Source organism: Eulemur rufifrons, chromosome 9 (genome assembly GCF_041146395.1).
Source record: "Eulemur rufifrons isolate Redbay chromosome 9, OSU_ERuf_1, whole genome shotgun sequence".
NCBI classification, from domain to species: domain Eukaryota; kingdom Metazoa; phylum Chordata; class Mammalia; order Primates; family Lemuridae; genus Eulemur; species Eulemur rufifrons.
In genome coordinates, this window is record NC_090991.1 from 19,006,183 (window position 1) to 19,026,777 (window position 20,595).

The 20,595-nt window shown below is 37.0% G+C and overlaps 1 protein-coding gene across 2 annotated transcripts in view; it reads left to right on the top strand.

Moving 5' to 3' along the window:
• Positions 1–20,595, top strand: part of NF1 (neurofibromin 1) — a 246,247-nt gene that overhangs the window by 100,738 nt on the left and 124,914 nt on the right. For both annotated transcript variants that reach the window (XM_069482258.1, XM_069482259.1), the window contains exons 17-29: positions 809–970; positions 8,961–9,210; positions 9,735–9,808; positions 10,018–10,101; positions 11,528–11,968; positions 12,366–12,505; positions 12,794–12,916; positions 13,373–13,456; positions 14,533–14,649; positions 15,234–15,415; positions 15,530–15,741; positions 19,030–19,191; positions 19,336–19,439. In XM_069482258.1, coding sequence (XP_069338359.1) covers positions 809–970; positions 8,961–9,210; positions 9,735–9,808; positions 10,018–10,101; positions 11,528–11,968; positions 12,366–12,505; positions 12,794–12,916; positions 13,373–13,456; positions 14,533–14,649; positions 15,234–15,415; positions 15,530–15,741; positions 19,030–19,191; positions 19,336–19,439 — 2,135 coding nt within the window. The remainder of the gene's footprint in view (positions 1–808; positions 971–8,960; positions 9,211–9,734; positions 9,809–10,017; positions 10,102–11,527; positions 11,969–12,365; positions 12,506–12,793; positions 12,917–13,372; positions 13,457–14,532; positions 14,650–15,233; positions 15,416–15,529; positions 15,742–19,029; positions 19,192–19,335; positions 19,440–20,595) is intronic.

Genomic DNA, 20,595 nt, shown 5'->3' on the forward strand with positions numbered 1-20,595 from the left:
AGTTTCTATTAATATAATTAATCAATTTAAGAATTCTACTATTGCATAGCTTTAGGAGCACTTGATTTAATGAGTTTTTATTCAGTCATAGAATCATAGCTATGAGAAATCTTAAATGTATGAAACTCATATGCTTTTCAGTGCCATGCAGCTTGTTAAATTATCTCTGTTTAGAAATGGACAATGGTGAGATGGGTTTATTCACATCTGGCTTATCTTAGTGTGCTAATATAGTGGAATTTGGCGTTATTCCACAGATAGGGAAAGAGATTAGACTTCAGAGTTTCATGCCCTCATCTATGGTATACTCTTCAGAGTGTAAACATTGGTCATCCGGTAATGAAGGTATAGTGCTCTGATCAGCAAAGTCACTCTTGTGACATACTTGGTGTATATACTAATGTTAATTAGTGGTCCAGAAGAGCTTAATCTCAAAAGAGTCAACTTCCAATTATCCTGACATGGCACGGGATAAAATATTGTGGGAGGAAATCTTTGTTGTTGAGATTTCATTACAGTTTTGATACATTAGATTTATGTTGTTGTTTTCCTTGTGTCCATATTGGCCTTAATTTATATTTTTAGAATCTGCTGTTTCTGATTTGGAGAGTGGAAAACTAAGAGGAGTTTCAAAGACATTGAGCAAATATTATTCATCCTAATGGGTTTCTAATGAACATTCCTCAAGGTGGGATGTAGGGATTAAGAGGAGAGGTTTCCCAGGTTTCAAACAGAAAGACAGCTTAACATTGTTTATTCCTCTTGGTTGTCAGTACTTCAGTAGAGCTTATTTTTTTCTTTTTTCTAGCAGGCAGACAGAAGTTCCTGTCACTTTCTCTTCCCTTATGGAGTAGGATGTGATGTTCCTTCTAGTGGAAATACCAGTCAAATGTCCATGGATCATGAAGAGTTACTACGTACCTGTACTCCTGGAGCCTCTGTCCGGAAGGGAAAAGGAAATTCCTCCATGGTAAAAAGCTGCTTTTGTAATTTTTCTATATCATCATCTGTGCTGTATTTTTTTCCAAATGAACTTTGGTAAATTTCAAGTAGGTAAGATAGTAATAGTTAAAAACTGCTTAGATTCTAGTTCTGTCACTGCTGTTTGTGGAAACTTGGGCAAGTTCTTAACATCCCTGTGCCCAAGAGTCTAAACTTTAAAATGGGGATAATAATAATTCCTGGCCGGGCGTGGTGGCTCATGCCTGTAATCCTAGCACTCTGGGAGGCCAAGGCAGGAGGATTGCTTGAGCTCAGGAGTTCGAGACCAGCCTGAACAAGAGTGAGACCCCATCTCTATCAAAAAGAAAAAGAAAAAAAAATTCATAAATAAATAAAAATTAGGGATAAAAAAAAGTTTTGACCTGGAAAAGAAACTATTCTGTAATGATTTGTTATTTTCACTTGTATTATGATTTATTTATATTTAAAAGGAATTATATACACAAAAATCACAGAAACGCTTATCTATAACATCAAGCAAAATACTTGGTTTTTATCCCAGTAAATCTGTACCTTTGTTAGTTGGTACAACTTCCAAACTTCTTGGGTATGAATGGTTTTTCTTATGGGGTAGAGGTTTATAATAGTTATCAATTATAGCTTATAAGCATCAGGTACTATTTACACATCATCTCATTTAATCCTCGCAACTCTGGAGCAGGAATTATTATTATCCCATTATTTTCTTATTTTAATAGATTTAGGGGGTTGAATTCTGTTACATGTACATTATTGCGCAGTGGTAGAGTCTGGGCTTTTGGTGTACTGGTCACCTGAGTAGTGTCCATTGTACTCTATAGGTAATTTTTCATCCTTTGCTCCTCCCCTCCCTCCCTCACTGTCCTCCCCTCACCCCTTTTGAGTTTCTAGTGTCCATTATATCACTCTGTGTGCCTTTGTGTAGCCATAGTTTAGCTCCCACTTTCCAATGAGAACCTGTGGCATTTATTTTTCTGCTCCTGGGTTGCTTCAATTAGGATAAGAGCCTCCAGTTCCATCCAAGTTGCTGCAAAAGCCATTATATTATTTCATACTTTCTTAATGCTGAGTTGTACTCCATGGTGTATATATACCACATTTTCTTAATCTACTCATCAGTTGATAGGCACTTAGGTTGATTACATATCTTTGCAATTGCGAATTGTACTGTGATAACATATGGATACCAGTATCTTTTGGATATAGTGATTTCTTTTCCTCTGGATAGATACCCAGTAGTGGGATTGCAAGGTCAAATGGTAGGTCTACTTTTAGTTCTGTAAGAAATCTCCATAGAAGTTGCACTAATTTACTTTCCCACCAACAGTATGTAAGTGTTCCCTTTTCACTGCATCTACACCATCATCTATTATTTTTTTACTTTCTAATAGCCATTCTGATTGGAGTAAAATGGTATCTCATTATGGTTTTAATTTGCATTTCTCTGATGATTAGTGATATTGAACATTTTTTATGTTTGTTGCCATTTGTGTATCTTGTCTTGAAAAATACCTGTTTGTCTACTTTTTTAAGGAGATTGTTTGTTTTTTTCTTGCTGAATTGTTTGAGTTCCTTGTAGAGTCTGGATATTAGTCCTTTGTTGGACACACAGTTTGCAAATATTTTCTCCCATTCTGTAAGTTGTCTATTTAACTCTTTTGATTCTTTAGCAGTGCAGAGGCTTTTTAGTTTAATTAAGTCCCATTTGTCTATTTTTATTTTCTTTGTATTTGCTTTTGGGGTCTTAGTCATAAATTCTTTGCCTAGGCCAATGTCCAGAAGAGTTTTCCCTAGGTTTTCTTCTAGTATTTTTTTTTTTTTTTTTTTTTTTTTTTTTTTTGAGACAGAGTCTCACTCTGTTGCCCAGGCTAGAGTGAGTGCCGTGGCGTCAGCCTAGCTCACAGCAACCTCAAACTCCTGAGCTCAAGTGATCCTCCTGTCTCAGCCTCCCGAGTAGCTGGGACTACAGGCATGCGCCACCATGCCCGGCTAATTTTTTCTATATATATTTTTAGCTGTCCATATAATTTCTTTCTATTTTTAGTAGAGGTGGGGTCTCGCTCTTGCTCAGGCTGGTCTCGAACTCCTGAGCTCAAACGATCCGCCCACCTCGGCCTCCCAGAGTGCTAGGATTACAGGCGTGAGCCACCACGCCCGGCCTCTTCTAGTATTTTTATAGTGTCAGATCTTACATTTGAGTCTTTATCTTGAGTTAATTTTTATATATGGTGAGAGATAGGGATCCAGTTTCATTCTTCTGCATATGGCTATGCAATTTTCCAGTACCATTTATTGAAAAGCGTGTCCCCAGTGTATGTTCTTGTTGACTTTGTCAAAGATCAGTTGGCTGTAAGTATGTGGCTCTATTTCTGGGTTCTCTATTCTGTTCCATTCATCTATGTGTGTGTTTTTATACCATTACCATGCTGTTTTGGTTATTGTAGCCTTGTGTATAATTTGAAGTCAGACAATGTGATGCCTCCAGCTTTGTTCCTTTTGCTTAGAGTTGCTTTGGCTGTTCAGGCTCTTTTTTGGTTCCATATGAATTTCAGAATTGTTTTTTATAATTCTGTGAAAAATGACATTGATGTTTTGATAAGAGTTGTATTGAATCTGTAGACTGCTTTGGGCAGTGTGGTCATTTTAACAATATTGATTGTTCAAATCCATGAGTATGGGATATTTTCCCATTTGTGTCATCTACAATGTCTTTCATCAGTGATTTGTAGCTCTCCTTACAGAGATCTTTCACCTCCTTGGTTAGATTTAGTCCTAGGTTTTTTGTTTGTTTGTTTGTTTGCAGCTATTGTAAATGGGACTGAGTTCTTGATTTGGTTTTCAGCATGGTTGTTATTGGTGTATAGAAATGATATTTATTTTTGTACATTGATTTTATAACCTGAGATTTTGCTGAACTCATTTATCAAATTAAGGAATCTTTTGGAGAAATCCTAGGTAGAAGATGATACCATCATCAAGCAGAGATAATTTGACTCCCTCTTTTCCAATTTGGATGCCTTTTATTTCTTTCTCTTATCCGATTGCTCTAAGACTTCCAGTACCATGTTGAATAGAAATGGTGAAAGTGGGCATCCTTGTCTTGTTCTAGTTCTCGGGGAATGCTTTCAACTTTTCCCCATTCAGTATGTTGTTGGCTGTGGGTTTGTCATAAATGGCTTTTATTATTTATTTGGAGTATGCTGAGTTTCTTGCGGGTTTTCATCATGAAGGGATGCTGGCTTTTACTGAATGCTTTTTATCCATCTATTGAAATGATCATATGGTTTTTGTTTTTAATTCTGTTTTTGTGGTGAATCACATTTATTGACTTGAGTATGTTGAACCATACTTGTATCCCTGGGATAAAACCCACATGAGTGTGGTGAATGATGCTTTTGATTACTGTTGGATTTGGTTTGCTAGTATTTTGTTGAGAAATTTTGCATCTCTGTGTTTATCAGTGATACTGATCTATAGTTTTCTTTTTTGTTGTGTCCTTTCCTGGCTTTGTTATCAGAGAAAGAGATTAAATACTGGCTTCATAGAATGAGTTAGGGAGGATTCCCTCCTTCTCAATATTATGGAACAGTTTCAGTAGGTTAGGTGCCAGTTCTTTGTTGGTCTGACAGAATTCATCTGTGAATCTGTCTGGTCCTGGGCATTTTTTTTTCTTGGGAGATTTTATTACTATTTCAATCTCATTGTTAGTCTGTTTAGGATTTCTATTTCTTCCTGATTTAAGCTGGGGAGGTTGTGTGTTTCTAAAAATTTAACTATTTCCAATAGATTTTCTAATTTGTATGCGTAGAGGTTTTCACAGTAGTCATGGATGATATTTTGTATTTCTGTGGTATCAGTTGTAATGTCTCCTTTTTCATTTCTGATTGAGCTTATTTGAATCCTTCCTTTTCTGTTTTTGCTTAATCTAGCTAGTGGTCTATTGATTTTATTTATCTTTTCAAAGAACCAACTTTTTGTTTTGTTGATCCTTTGTATTATTTTTTTGGTCTCTATTTCATTTAGTTCTGCTCTGATCTTTGTTATTTCTTTTTTCTGCTAACTGCGTTTGGTTTGTTGTTATTTTTCTAATTCCTTGAGGTGCGTAGATTATTAATTTGTAATCTTTCTACTTTGTTGATGGAGCTACTTAATTCTATTAAATTTCCTTCTTAGTACTGCTTTTACTGTATCTCACAGGTTTTGGTATGTTGTGTTTTTATTTTCATTTGTTTCAAAAATTTTCAAATTTCTCTTTATTTCTTCATTGACAATTATTATTCAGGAGCATGTTATTTAATTTTCATGTATTTGTATAGTTTGTGAAGTTGTGTTGATTTCTAGCTTTATTCCACTTGTGGTCGGAGAAGACACTTGATATGATTTCAATTTTTAAAAATTTGTTAAGACTTGTTTTGTGGCCTAAAGTGTGGTCTGTCTTAGAGAATGTTCCATGTGCTGCTGGAAAGAATGTATATTCTGTAGTTGTTTGTTTGGAATGTTCTGTAAATATCTGTTAAGTCCATTTGGTCTAAAGTTCAATGTGAGTCCAGTGTTTCTTTGTTGATTTTCTGTCTTGATGATCTGTCCAGTGCTGTGAGCAGATGTCGAAGTCCTCCACTTTTATTGTGTTGCTGTCTGTCTCTTTCTTTATATCTAGTAATATCTGTTTCATGAATCTAGGTGCTCCAATATTTGGTGCATATATATTTAGGATCATTATATCCTCTTGCTGGATTGATCCCTCTGTCATTATGAAATGACCTTCTTTGTCTTTTTTTTTTATGGTTTCTGATTTAAAGTCTATTTTATGTGATGTAAGCATAGCTACTCCTGCTTGCTTTTGGTTTCCATTTGCGTGGAATATCTTTTTCCACTCCTTTACTTTCAGTCTATCTGTGTCTTTATGGGTAAGGTGAGTTTTTTGTAAGCAGCCTATAGTTAGAGCATGTTTTGGTGTTTTTTTTTTTTAATCCATTCTACCAATTTGTATCTTTTAAGTGGAACATTTAATCTATTTACATTCAAGGTTAACATTGATATGTGAGACTTTGTTGTTGTCATATTGCTAGTTGATTTCTAGTTGTTTTTGGATTTTTTTCCCTCTATCTTTTGTCTTTGTAGCTTGCTGAACTTCTGTCATGTTGCCATTTAATTCCTTTCTCTTCCTCCTTTGTGTGGTTGTTTTATAAGACCTATGAGTTTTATGTTTTTATATTTTTTCATGATGGTGCATATTATCCTTTTGTTTCCATGTTTAAGACTCCTTTGAGTATTTCCTGTAGGTCTGCTCTAGTGGTGACAGATTCTCACAGTGATTCCTTGCCTTAGAAAGACATTATTTCTCCCTCATTTATGACGTTTAGTTTGGCAGGATATAAAATTCTTGGCTGATAGTTTCTTTCTTTCAGCACTTTGAAAAATGCCATCCCATTCTCTTCTGGCCTGTAAGGTTTCTGCTGAGAGGTCCGCTATTGTCTGATTCCTTTATAGGTGACTAGATGCTTTTCTCTTGCTAATTTTAAAATTTTCTTCCACTTCAGCTTTAGTCATTCTGATTGTGATATGCTGTGGTGAAGTCCTTTCTGCAGTGCATTTATTTGGGGATCGTTGGACCTCTTGTATCTGAATGTCTAACTCTCTTAAGTAGTCCTGGGAAGGTTTCATCAGTTATTTCCTTAAGTAGGTTTTATAAACTTTTTGATCTTTCTTTCCCCTCCAGAATCCCAATAATTCATAAGTTTGGTCATTTTTCATGATCTCCATTTCTCCTTGGTAAATTTCTCACTCATATCCTGAATTGATTTTCTGAATTCTTTGTATTGGTTGTCAGATTTCTCTTCCATCTCATTGAACTTCTTCAGGATGAACATTTGGAATTCTTTATCTGGCATTATGAGGATTCTTTTTGATTGGGATCCATTGCTGGACAACTGTTTTGGTCCTTTGGTGGTGTCCTATTTCCTTGCTTTTTCATGTTTCCTGTGTCCTTCTGTTGATATCTGCACATGTAATGTAGCAGTCACTTGTTTTGATTTTTTGAAATTACTTTTGAAGGACAGAATTTTTTTCCTGAATGTGTATATATGTTGTTGGTTGAGAAGGACATTTTGGCTTTAATTTTGGGTGTCTGCAGTAATGTATTCTTTGTATGATTTCTTAGGCAGTACACTGGATCATGGTATCTGTGATTTCCTTGGTTGGTTAGGGAACAGTTATTAGTTGAGGCTGTGGTGAAGTTTTGCTGGGACTCAAGTGAGTGGCAGTCAAGCTAGTCTTTGGGCCCCAGCTATGGAAACAGTGGGTGACCATACTTGATTTTAGGCCTCAGAGCAGCTTACACTGGCAGTGATGTTAGTTTGTCTGGGGGGGGGAGAGGGGCCAATTCTTCGGCCTATAGGTGACTTATTCAGAAGCTAGTAGTTGGAGCAAATGGCTGGGTATGTGGGCAGTTTCTCAGGCTCCTGAGCAGCTGGTGTGATGTGGGAAGTGGCAGGAGTGTTGGTCTGTGTTGGTATTACTAGTAGGCTAGTCCCCAGTCTCACAGCTACCTGTTACAGGGCAGTGGGTAATGTCTTAAGTGTGCTTATGAGAGCTTGGTCTCTCCTGTCTGTTCCCAGCCAGGTGACTACTGCAGTCCTGTCACCTTGGACTTGGCTCAAGGGTGGGGCACCGCCCAGTGTTACACTCTCAAAATGGCGCTGGATATGGGCCTGCAATCGAAGAGGGCAGGGCTCCTTTCAGACAAGCAGCATGAACAAGAGACTGTGGGGAATGCTGTCCAGTCCTGTCTCCGTCTCACAGGAGCCTGTAGCAGGGAGGTGGGAATTGTTCTAGGAGTAGGTAGGAGAGTGTGGGCTCCCCTTTTTCTCCTCACTTGGACAGTGCTGCAACCACATCAGCCCAAACTCAGGCCAAGGATGGGTCACTGCCTCACTTCAAACTCCTAAAATGGGGCCATGGGCTGATGACCAAAAAGGGCAGAGCCCTTCTCAGGCAGGCTGCTCTGGCAGGAAACTGGGGAGTGCAGTTTGCCTGAGACTCGGTCTCACAGCAGCCAGATGCAGGATGGTGGGCACCATCCCATATGCATGCTGGAAAGCCTGGTTTCCCTACTTCTCCCGAGGCAGATGGGCTGCAGCCACCTCAAGCCCAAACTTGGCCTAGGACTAAGACACAGCCCAGTGTCAGCCTCTCAAAATGACACCTTGGACCTGAGATCAGAGAGGCTGGGCCCCACCCAGGCAGGCCGCGTGGGCGAGAAACTGTGGAAAATTCTATTCATGTCTCAGTCTCAACAGTAGCCCACAGCAGGCCAGTAGGGACCTTCCCATGGGTACGTGGGAGCACCTGGGCACGTCTATCCCTCCTCGGGGTTGCACAGTGGCTGCAGGCATGCCCACAGTTCCAACTAAGCAGTATGGTTTTTACTGTCGTCTGCTTTACCTGCAGAGTTTGTATTTGTTTTGTAAATGAGTTTCTCCATTTCGTGTTTGGGTAGTATGTAATTTAGAATCAAATATATCTTCTGCAGCACTGTTTAATTCTTCTTTATGCCCTTATTTCAGTCAGTGCCTCAGTGTACTTATTTTATTTCTTCCATGTAGTATGTAGATAGAATTTCCTGTTACTTCTTCCTTTGTCATTTATAATTGACTAGGAAGTACATTATATTTTTCCTGTAGTAGATTTATGTTGTGGTGTTTTACTAGTATCCATGTTAGAGTTTATTTATGTATCTGGAATAGGATTAATACCTATTTGCATTGAAATTGGGCAGATAGTAGCCTTATGTTGGTCCAAATAATCTCATTTCTCATTTAGACAAGAAATTGAGAGGGGGGTTGAAAAATTCCTACCATGATTAGAGAGGAAAGCTCTTTAATATATGCTGATATATATGGTACAGTTTATTGGATTGTTGGGTTTTATAAATAAAATTACCTAATTGCAAATTTATGCCTCCCACCCCTGGCTACCAGGATAGCGCAGCAGGATGCAGCGGAACCCCACCAATATGCCGACAAGCCCAGACCAAACTAGAAGTGGCGCTGTACATGTTTCTGTGGAGCCCCGACACTGAAGCTGTTTTGGTTGCCATGTCCTGTTTCCGCCACCTCTGTGAGGAAGCAGATATCCGGTGTGGGGTGGATGAAGTGTCCGTGCACAACTTCTTGCCCAACTATAACACATTCATGGAGTTTGCCTCTGTCAGCAATATGATGTCAACAGGTAAGGTAAATGTGGATAATGGCTGTTTTTACTCAGGGTGCCTTAAATTACATGAATCTGATTGTGTCAGGAATGTATTCAAGGTTTCTGCTTTGTAAGTTTACTGGGCTAATTCAGATAACTTACTTGAAATCCTTTTCTAAACTTAGAAGGGTGAAAATAAATAGCATTTAAAATAAATTCTCTCTCACTGACTTTTTAATATGCTCTACATTTTTAAATAACTGGCAGTATAGATTACTATCAGTTTAGATTGTATAATTTACTCTGCCCAAATCGTATGTAGTAAAATTTTAAGCACATCGGTGTATGTTTTGAGTAAATTATAGGTGAGGATAACTATTTTATGCTGCGGACATAGTGGGATCCAAAATAAATACCTTTCCTGTAGGGTTGCTGAAAGAAAATTTTTGGAGCATTTCTTCTATTCTTCCTACTCTGCCTTTTGGGTGGGGCTTGTTACATTCTTCCTGGGCAAGCAGAGCTCTCAGTGCAATAACCTGATTTGCTGTTGTCTTTGCTAGGGAGAGCAGCACTTCAGAAAAGAGTGATGGCACTGCTAAGGCGCATCGAGCATCCCACTGCAGGAAACACTGAGGTATGCCCTTAGCAACAGAAACCTCTTAGAAGCCTCATGTTACATGTGTGTGATCTGGAATAGCTTTTGAAGCAAATCTAAGATGTGTGCATACTACACGTAACATATTATATTTGTGCTATGCACCAGGTTTGAAACTTAGCTGTAACAAATTGATTTTTAGGCCTAGGCTTAAAGTTTCTTTCAAGTGATAATTGCCTTCATTTTAGGCTTGGGAAGATACACATGCAAAATGGGAACAAGCTACAAAACTAATCCTTAATTATCCAAAAGCCAAAATGGAAGATGGCCAGGTGAGTTTGTAAAGTGGATTTTGTCTATTATTTCATCTGCTAATCATATATACTTCAGTAATCTTTTGTGAGTCACTCCTTGTATAAGCATATAGTTGTATTAATACTAATACTTAATTTTGGTTCATCTAGACCTGCACTATCTAATATGGTAGCCACTAGCTAAATGTGACTAATTTAAATTAAATTTTAAGTTACATTAAAATTAAATATGATTAAAATTTAATTCCTTGGTCATAAAGTAGCCACATTTCAAGTATCCAATAGCCATATGTGGCAATTAGTTACTATATTAGACAGTAGAGATATAAAATGTTTCTGTTATTATAAAAATATTGGGCAGTACTCCTAGAGACCATTTATAGTAGAGATGATTCCTTTACCCTCTTCCTTGCTCTTTCTCCCTTCATCAGGGTATTTCACAGAATTTTCAAAAAAGAAACAACAGAGGTAGAGAAAAATAAAACAAAATTGAAACAATCATTTTGCTATTTTGTTAGGTATTCTATTGAGGGATCTGGTGGTCAGAAGATTGAACCCATAGGTTAAACGAAATTTTAAAAGTTGAATATTTTACCCATTTATTACTGTCAACTGTATTATTACCTAGTACTTCAGAAATTAACATTTAATTAGTATTTTAGTGTATTTAATTTGTAATGCCCATATTGCTCTCATTAGGTGTTTTTAAAAAACTTTGATTATTCTCCCATCGCTTTTTTCCTGTCATGCTTAATTAGAATAAGAAAAAAGTTTTGTGTTTTTTTTTGTGTGTGTGTGTGTGTGAAGCAAAACTGTGTACCTAATATCATTATTTGGAGAGGACATGTAGCTTTAGAATGAAAGCTTTAAACTGTTTAATTGATACATAATTCACATAGCAAACACTTCACCTATATAAAATGTCCAATTCAGTGACTGTTTTTAGTATATTCACAGAGTTGTACTACCATCACAAAAATCAACTTTAGAACATTTCATCATCTCGAGAAAAACCCTTTAGCAATCTCTGCCCCCTTAACCTTCTGTTTTCCCACCTCTCTGTCCCCCACCCCTCCAGCCCTTGGCAACCATTAATCTGTTTTCTGTCTCTGTAGATTTTCCAAGGTAGGCAAATCTATTTTCTGTAAATGAATCTGTGGGCTTTTGTAACTGTTTTCTTTCACTTAACGTGTTTTCAAGGTTTATCCATGTGAATCAAAGCTTTTTAAAATAAATTTGTTTTTCTAGTTTGATTATATTAGTCTAACTATAACAAAAATATATCAGTGCCTCTTTAAAAATATATAGAGTAATTTCAGGTTTTGATATTTTAAATGTAAAACATATATGTTTGTCATGGAAGAAATGCTTCATAAAGAGTAATTTGTCAAGTCTCAACTAATTTAGGTTGAATTCATGCTTTGCACAAAAATTTTGTGTTTAGGCTGCTGAAAGCCTTCACAAGACCATTGTTAAGAGGCGAATGTCCCATGTGAGTGGAGGAGGATCCATAGATTTGTCTGACACAGATTCCCTACAGGAGTGGATCAACATGACTGGCTTCCTTTGTGCCCTTGGGGGAGTGTGCCTGCAGCAGAGAAGCAATTCTGGCCTGGCAACCTATAGTCCACCCATGGGCCCAGTCAGTGAACGTAAGGGTTCCATGATTTCAGTGATGTCCTCAGAGGGAAATGCAGATACACCTGTCAGCAAATTTATGGATCGGCTGTTGTCCTTAATGGTGTGTAACCATGAGAAAGTGGGACTTCAAATACGGACCAACATTAAGGATCTGGTGGGTCTAGAATTGAGCCCTGCTCTTTATCCAATGCTATTTAACAAGTTGAAGAATACCATCAGCAAGTTTTTTGACTCCCAAGGACAGGTAAAGTGTTCTCTTTTATTTTTCACCTTTTCTTATGAATAGAGCAACTTGTTTGAAATAATGAATTATTTAATTATTTAAATTAGGTACCGTCATGAATACTTGCTATTTTAAAAAATTGTCAAAAATTGTAGAAAGACAAGTCATCTAATGTAGCTCCCTACGTCTAATGTAGGGATCAGTTTGCTTCTTAGGAACTGTTCTTATGAATGTGCCTGGGATTATGAATATCTTGGGTATGGGTACGAGTGTCTGTGTATATCTGTGTGCTTATTTGGATATATGCCCATGGGTGCATTTATCTATGTGTATATTTACACCAGTCAGTTTCATCTCTCTATGGTCTGCCTTCTGTGCATTGATGGCAAATTACTACTGTATTTTGTTCTTTGTATAGGTTTTATTGACTGACACCAATACTCAATTTGTAGAGCAAACCATAGCTATAATGAAGAACTTACTAGATAATCATACTGAAGGCAGCTCTGAACATCTGGGACAAGCTAGCATTGAAACAATGATGTTAAATCTGGTCAGGTAAGCATTCTACTGAAATGTAGCAGACATTTTAGGGGGTAGGAGAAACCTCTTACACATTGATATTCATAGTAATTGATGAAATAATTTGTCATCCTTTACTACACCCAAAATAGGGTGTGTCAATAAGCTAACCAGAAGTTGTACGTTTTCTCTTATAAAAAATTAAAAATCTTACCATTTTTAAAGTTACATTTAGTCTTTTTCTTAGTGATTAAAGCATTTAGAATGCCTTCTTTTTTGTCTATATCTGATTTTTTTTTTTTTGATGTTTCTATGTCTAAATAGATATGTTCGTGTGCTTGGGAATATGGTCCATGCAATTCAAATAAAAACCAAACTATGTCAGTTGGTTGAAGTAATGATGGCAAGGAGAGATGACCTCTCATTTTGTCAAGAGATGAAATTTAGGTGAGTTCTCAAAAGAGGAAAATAGCGTTTTGTAAATCTTAGTATGTTAAATGAAGTACAGAAAAATAGTAGGACCTGATTATCAGAGGAAAAGAGGAAGTGGAAGAGGAACATTTTATATGTTTGTTTTTCTCTGCATGTCTTTTCAAATTTACAAAAGCTTTGTGCCCATTGCAATGCTCCTTTTTCTAAAATTGTGCTGTACTTGAGCTAAGAACTTAATTGTTTTCAAACTTACCATAGCTGAGGGGCAATACAGAGGATCAGTATCCAAGTTGCTTGTATTTGTTGCTCTTCTGACATTTACCTCTGTGATAGTAATATCTCTTTTATAAAGTTGCCATGTCACTTGGATTATTTGGCAAGTTATTTGCATTAGTTGACTAAAAGTGTGTGTGTTTATGCGTGGCTTTAAAAAAATTCTTTGCTATTTCCCTTTTCTCCACCATTGTGTAGAAATAAGATGGTAGAATACTTGACAGACTGGGTCATGGGAACATCAAACCAAGCAGCAGATGATGATGTAAAATGTCTTACAAGGTAAAAAAGAAGATGACTTTTAAGTATTAGCAGGTTTTACTCTAAGCATTACAACTACTTCATTATAGCCATTATACATATATTTTATGTGTATTTGAATTTTTTAGATGTCAAGCTCTTGTGTTTGAAATAAAGATATGAATCTTTATTATTACTTTTTTTTAATTGATAGACTTTTCAGTGAAAACAAATGGAAATGTTATGTTTGGAAAGTTAATGTTGTCAATTTAGGAAAAACAGTCTACAGTTATTGGGAAATAAGATATATAAAGCCTCAGAATGTATTTATTTGGTGATTTGATAACTTATTTGAGGAAATTAATTGTGTTGAATCTTTCTAAGAAGTAATTGCTTAAGTTTGCCTTAGTGATAAATACTTATTGAAACTTATCAGAAAGTGATTAAACAATGTGAACCATATAATAACAATTCTTTGGCTAGGCCTGGTTTTATAATACATTTGTCCCTTAGTGTCTGTGGGGGATTGGTTCCAGGATCTCTCAACCCTCTGTTCCCATAGACAGCAAAATCCACAGCTGCTCAAGTCCCTTATGTAAAATTGTGTAGTATTTGCATGTAACCTACGTACGCTCTCTCATATACCTTAAATTATCTTTAGATCACTTATAATACCTAATACAATGTAAATGCTGTATAGATGGTTGTTATACCATATTGTTTAGGGAATAATGTTAAGGAAATAACGTCTATACATGTTCAGTACAGGCACAGCCATCCATTTTTTTTTCCAAATATTTTCGATCTGTGGTTGATTGGATGGATCCACAGATACAGAACTCATAGATATGGAGGGCTGACTGGACATACTTTTGATTTAAGGTAGTCATTTAGCCAAGATTACTTTGTAGAAGGTTGTTATTGCCTTCTCCCCAATTTGAAATGTTTTGTATTCTGGGGTCTGCATATCAACTCAAATTATTTAGGGCGTGCTAATAATTTGTTTAATGAAATAGGTAGTTCCTAAAGTTTATGTCTGTTAGTAAGAGGTTTATGTGAGGGAAAAGTGGAATGGAAGAACCTGAAGGACTTATGGTCTCTAAATTTTTTTTCTTCAGAGATTTGGACCAGGCAAGCATGGAAGCAGTAGTTTCCCTCCTAGCTGGTCTCCCACTGCAGCCTGAGGAAGGAGATGGTGTGGAATTGATGGAAGCCAAATCACAGTTATTTCTTAAGTAAATTTCAGCCGCCCAAAACACAAAGCAAAAAGCAAATAAAGCCCCCCACACAATCGTAACCAAAGTGGCAAATGATTATAGTGGATCTAATTGCTTTGGTATTAGGGCCATTAGCTGCTGTTGCATAAAATATACCACACTTGTGAAGAAATATTCCCTATGACAGCGCTGAGATCGGAAAACAACAGTGTTTTGTGGTACTTATAGAAAATGATGTGGTTGGTGCGTTTTTACTTGTAATACAATCGAGATTGCTTCATTGTCATTTAAAATGACATTGTCCAAACTATTAGGGCTACTAATTTTATATGCTAAACATTAAAAGTGACACATTTACCAAGAAACATTGCATCTATTTGGTGCTTATGTTATGAAATGGGTACTGGGCTTTGTCAAGACAAAATCATATCCAACATAGCACACTTCATAATGAGCCACCATGGCTGATTATCACAAGAGAGGAGAGAAACAGATGCCCAGGGCCACTCATACAGTGCACATATGATTACTTCAGAATGTCTGCTTGGCTTTCTTGTTGATGTGGCCTTCACTGTGTAAGGGTTAGTCTTTTTATTTCTCAGATACTTCACGTTGTTTATGAACCTTTTGAACGACTGTAGTGAAGTTGAAGATGAAAATGCACAAACAGGTGGCAGGAAACGTGGCATGTCTCGGAGGCTGGCATCACTGAGGCACTGTACAGTACTTGCAATGTCAAACTTACTCAATGCTAATGTGGACAGTGGCCTCATGCACTCCATAGGTAAGATCAAGTGAAAGCTTCATAGAGAAATGTAAAACCTGGAGAACTGACATGTAACACACTAAAAATTACTTCAGCAAGGTCCTGTTAGTAAATTTGCATCTGTTTGTCCAGGTTTAGGTTATCACAAGGATCTCCAGACAAGAGCTACATTTATGGAAGTTCTGACAAAAATCCTTCAACAAGGCACAGAATTTGACACACTTGCAGAAACAGTATTGGCAGATCGTTTTGAGAGACTGGTGGAATTAGTCACAATGATGGGTGATCAGGGAGAGCTCCCTATAGCTATGGCTCTGGCCAACGTGGTCCCTTGTTCTCAGTGGGTAAGTGCATTGAGTTAGTGGGAAAGAGTGCCTGGCACATAGCAAATGCTTCAACATATATTTGTTCAATAAATGTTTATTGAATGAATTGATACAATTTTAGAGCTAGAACAAACTTTAGATACTTAGTTAAGTGGTTTTCAGCTGTACAGAGTGGTTGACACATTTAGCCCTTGCTGGTGTTCTATCTCATTACACCCACTGAAAAATTCCATTTAAACACTGATTTAAAGAAAATTAGAAACCACTGATCTGGGCTGGTGTCTTCATATATTAGGTAAGGTAATTAAATTAAGCCTAATATTAGTTAGTAGTTAAGAAAAGCCAGAATTGGAATCCACGATTTGTGTCTGTTTACTACTTCCAGTTTGCTATTCTTTTTCTATAATGTCTTGTACAATTTTGTTTTAATTTAAGCAGTGTAACTGCGTTTGAAATTATGGTATTTTCTTGCTTTAAACACTGAATACGTAATATGGCTATTTGACCTCTCCCTTAACTTAGGGAAACTTTTTCCTAAAATCACATGATTCTTAATAAGAGAGACTTTGAGAAGGGTTGTTGACCTTTTCCTTGTTAAAAAGCCATTTGGTTTATGGTGTACCAAAAACGGTTTCAGTTATATAAATTATAACTAAGGTAATTTGTCATTGTTTATAGATTTGTTCCTGCTTAAAAGCTATAGAATCATTTTTTCTTTTCTTTTTTTTTGAGACAAGACTCTCACTCCATTGCCCTGAGTAGAGTGCCGTGGCATCAGCCTAGCTTACAGCAACCTCATACTCCTGGGCTCAAGGGATCCTCCTGCCTCAGCCTCCCGAGTAGCTGGGACTATGGCATGCATCATGATGCCCAGCTAATTTTTCTATTTTTAGTAGAGACAGGGTCTCACTCTTGCTCAGGCTGTTATGGAACTCCTGAGCTGAAGCGATCCTCTCGTCTCAGCTTCCCAGAGTGCTAGGATTACAGGCGTGAGCCAATGCGCCTGGCCAGAATCATATTTCTCATACCCACACTTAAAGTAAAATTCAAACTCCTTATTCTGGCCTACAAGGCTCTACTCAATCTGGGCCCTGTCTCATCTCTGACATCATCTTATGCCATTTTCCTTCTTGCTCAGTAAACTTAAGCCACATTGGCTACCTTTCCATTCCTCATACACGTTAGACTTGTTTCTGTCTTAGAGCACCTTTGCTGCTACTGTCATCTGAAATGCTTCTCCTCTGATTATTTTATTTTATTTTGGTAAGAACACTTAGTACAAGATCTATCCCCTTAACAGATTTTTTTTTTCTTTTGAGATAAGAGTCTCACTCTGTTGCCTGAGCTAGAGTGCAGTAGCATCATCATAGCTCACAGCAACCTCAGACTGCTGGCCTCAGGAGATCTTCCCACCTCAGCCTCCAAAGTGCTGAGATTGCAAGCATGAGCCACCACTCTTGGCCCTCTTAACAGATTTTTTTTTTTTTTTTTTTTGTTGAGACAGAGTCTCACTTTGTTGCCCGGGCTAGAGTGAGTGCCGTGGCGTCAGCTTAGCTCACAGCAACCTCAAACTCCTGGGCTTAAGCGATCCTACTGCCTCAGCCTCCCGAGTAGCTGGGACTACAGGCATGCGCCACTATGCCCGGCTAATTTTTTCTATATAGATTTTTAGGTGTCCATATAATGTCTTTCTATTTTTAGTAGAGACGGGGTCTCGCTCAGGCTGGTCTCGAACTCCTGACCTTGAGCAATCCACCCGCCTCGGCCTCCCAGAGTGCTAGGATTACAGGCGTGAGCCACCGCGCCCGGCCTCTCTTAACAGATTTTTAAGTGTACGATACAGTATTGCTATCTATGAGTACAGTGTTGCACAGCAGATCTCTAAAACTTACCTTGTATAACTGAAATTTTATACACATTGATTAGCAATACCCCCAAATTATTGAAATCCTCTTGAAGCCTAAAATTAGTTCACAGATCTTCAAATGTTTTGAAAATGGATGTTCCGAATTATCTTGTTAGTACCTTCCTGTAATTAGCACTAAAAATACTCAGTAATTTTCTTAACAAAGAAAGAATCAGTTAAGTCCAAGAAGCTTTAATTCATTGGGCTTTATATTAAATGACTTATATGTTAAGAAGGAATTTTACATTAAGTCAAATCTGTTAAAGCTATATCTAAAGGAGAACAAAATATAAAGTAACATTTTTAAAAATTTAATTCTATTTTGTAAATAGGTTTTCGAATTATGTTGCTTTAAGTTTTCAGAATTTGGGAGGGAGGGATTGGAGTGGGAAAAAACACTTAGCACAGTAGTCTACAAATTTTTATAACAGAATTCTCACAATTTCACTTGACTTTATCATGGAGGATAGAGTTTTTATGTCTAGCCAAATATGTATTATGTATTAGGGAGTAGAGCAGAATATTGGGTCTTCATAATTCTTTGGCTTCTAGATTATTTGTGATTAGGCTTATTAAACTTTTTCCTTTACTCAAATATCAGATTATTCTAATCCTGAGACCAGGCAAGAATTAAAGAGTTATGGCTGTGATCCTGGCCTTTGTTGTTACTCCTTGAGGATTGAGGCATCTTTTTATAGCTGCCTTTAGTGCTGTTCTCAGCATGTGGTTAAACAGTGATTTACTATCAGATCATTTTTCTTGAGTGTACCAAAAACTACTTTATCGTAGGGAATTATAAGGGTTGTCATTTCCATAATAGATGGTAATTTCACCTCCTCTCCCTACCCCACTCCCCAGCTTTGCACATGAATCTGGCTGACCTCTGGGTTCTGAATGCCCTGTTCCTTTTCTTCCTGATTTCTTCAAAATCCTGTAGTCATTCCATTTTTGTTGTTCACTGAGTTCCCCTGTCCACCCGAGAAGAGAGGAGAGCTCTTCTGGTCACCAGTCTTATTTCTCCTCAGTGATTTTCTAAGAAAATGATATGTGCAAATGCCTATGCAAATTAAACTCTTCGATGTCATCTTCTAGTTCTACTCTTTCATTTTGTGATATAATTTGATCTGAATCTTGAAGTTTTTGTCTCCTGGTGAAGCCTACATCTCTTACTAACTTTCACCAGTTAATCCCTAGACTTAACAGCTATTATAAACATTTAATAGTCATCCACTACAGGCAAATTACACAGATAAATCTCAGGGGAAGTATTAATCAGTCACCATATGTCTTAATTTGGCATGTGGTTTTCAACTTTGGATTTGCTTTTTTGCTTATCTTCAGTTTCTTGCTTAAGAAAAAAATGGATTGTTCGCACCAACCTGGTTTTGTTTTGTTCTCAGGATGAACTAGCTCGAGTTCTGGTTACTCTATTTGATTCTCGGCATTTACTCTACCAACTGCTCTGGAACATGTTTTCTAAGGAAGTAGAATTGGCAGACTCCATGCAGACTCTTTTCCGAGGCAACAGCTTGGCCAGTAAAATAATGACATTCTGTTTCAAGGTTTGTATCATTCATTTTGAGTGTGTGTTTGCTGAGGTATGTCCAGTAATAATTATATAGAGAATGTACAGAACTGATGCAAGAACTTTTAATGCAGTATATATGAAGCAGGCATAATAAATTCCTACTTGTGCGTTTCTTTAGGTATATGGTGCTACCTACCTACAAAAACTCCTGGATCCTTTATTACGAATTGTTATCACATCTTCTGATTGGCAACATGTAAGCTTTGAAGTGGATCCTACCAGGTTTGTCATCTTTGCATTTTCACTAAGACCACATGAGACAAGGCCCTCATAATTTCTCCCCTTGATTCTTAAAATTACTTTTTAATTATAAAAGTTATACACAAGTACATTTTTCTTATAGAGTTACAGATTATTGTTAAAGGTGTCTTTGACTGTCACCTCCAAGAGACTGTTTCTGGTTTAGTTTGTTCTTTTCTCCTTCTTCCGTGCATTTGCTTATATTAATACATATATAGTCACGAGCACATAATGACATTTTAGTCAACGACGATCTGAATATATGATGATCTGAATATATGACCATGGTCCCATAAGGTTATAATACTGTATTTTTATTTTTTTCTTTGTTTTGCTACATTTAGATACACAAATGCTTACCATTGTGTAATAGTTGCCTACAACATTCAGTACAGTAATATGCTATACAGGTTTGTAGCCTAGGAGCAATAGGCTGTATTATATAGCCTAGGTATGTTGTAGGCTATACCATCTAGGTTTGTTAGTGAACTCTCTGATGTTCCCACAACAATGAAATCACCTAAGGATGCATTTCTCAGAATGTATCCCCCTTGGTAAGCAACACATGTCTCTATGTAATTGTAAAAAAATTACGATGTAAGTGCTTAATATAAATGGTATCATATTGTATACACAGTTTTCCAACTTAATATTTTTTAACTTTAGATCTTTCTGTCTGTATATAAATATTAATCTCATTCTTTTGAACTGCTATATAACATTCCATAGTTTGGCTATATCATAATTATTTGGCCAGTGCCATCACCACTTGACTTCCACAGTAACTTCCTAATTAGTGTCCCAGCATTGTCTTTTCGTTTTGAGGCCATTTGCTATAGGAATTATTTTTCTAAAACATAAATTTTTTGTCACTTTCTTTCTCATAAACCATCAGTGGTTCCCCATTGACAGCAAGATAAAGTACATAGTCTTTTGCCTTGTAGTAGCTATAATCTACCTTCACCTCTTGTCATTCTTTCATATGTACTCTGTACTTGAAGCTCCAGTGAAATATGCACATTATGTATTTTTAAAGTGGCGTGGCACATAGGGTTCATTGGGATTGGAGATGCCTACCAAATAATATTCCTCTTCCCTGCCCAAGTTTAAAACCAAGAAGGGGTGAGGGGAAATGAAG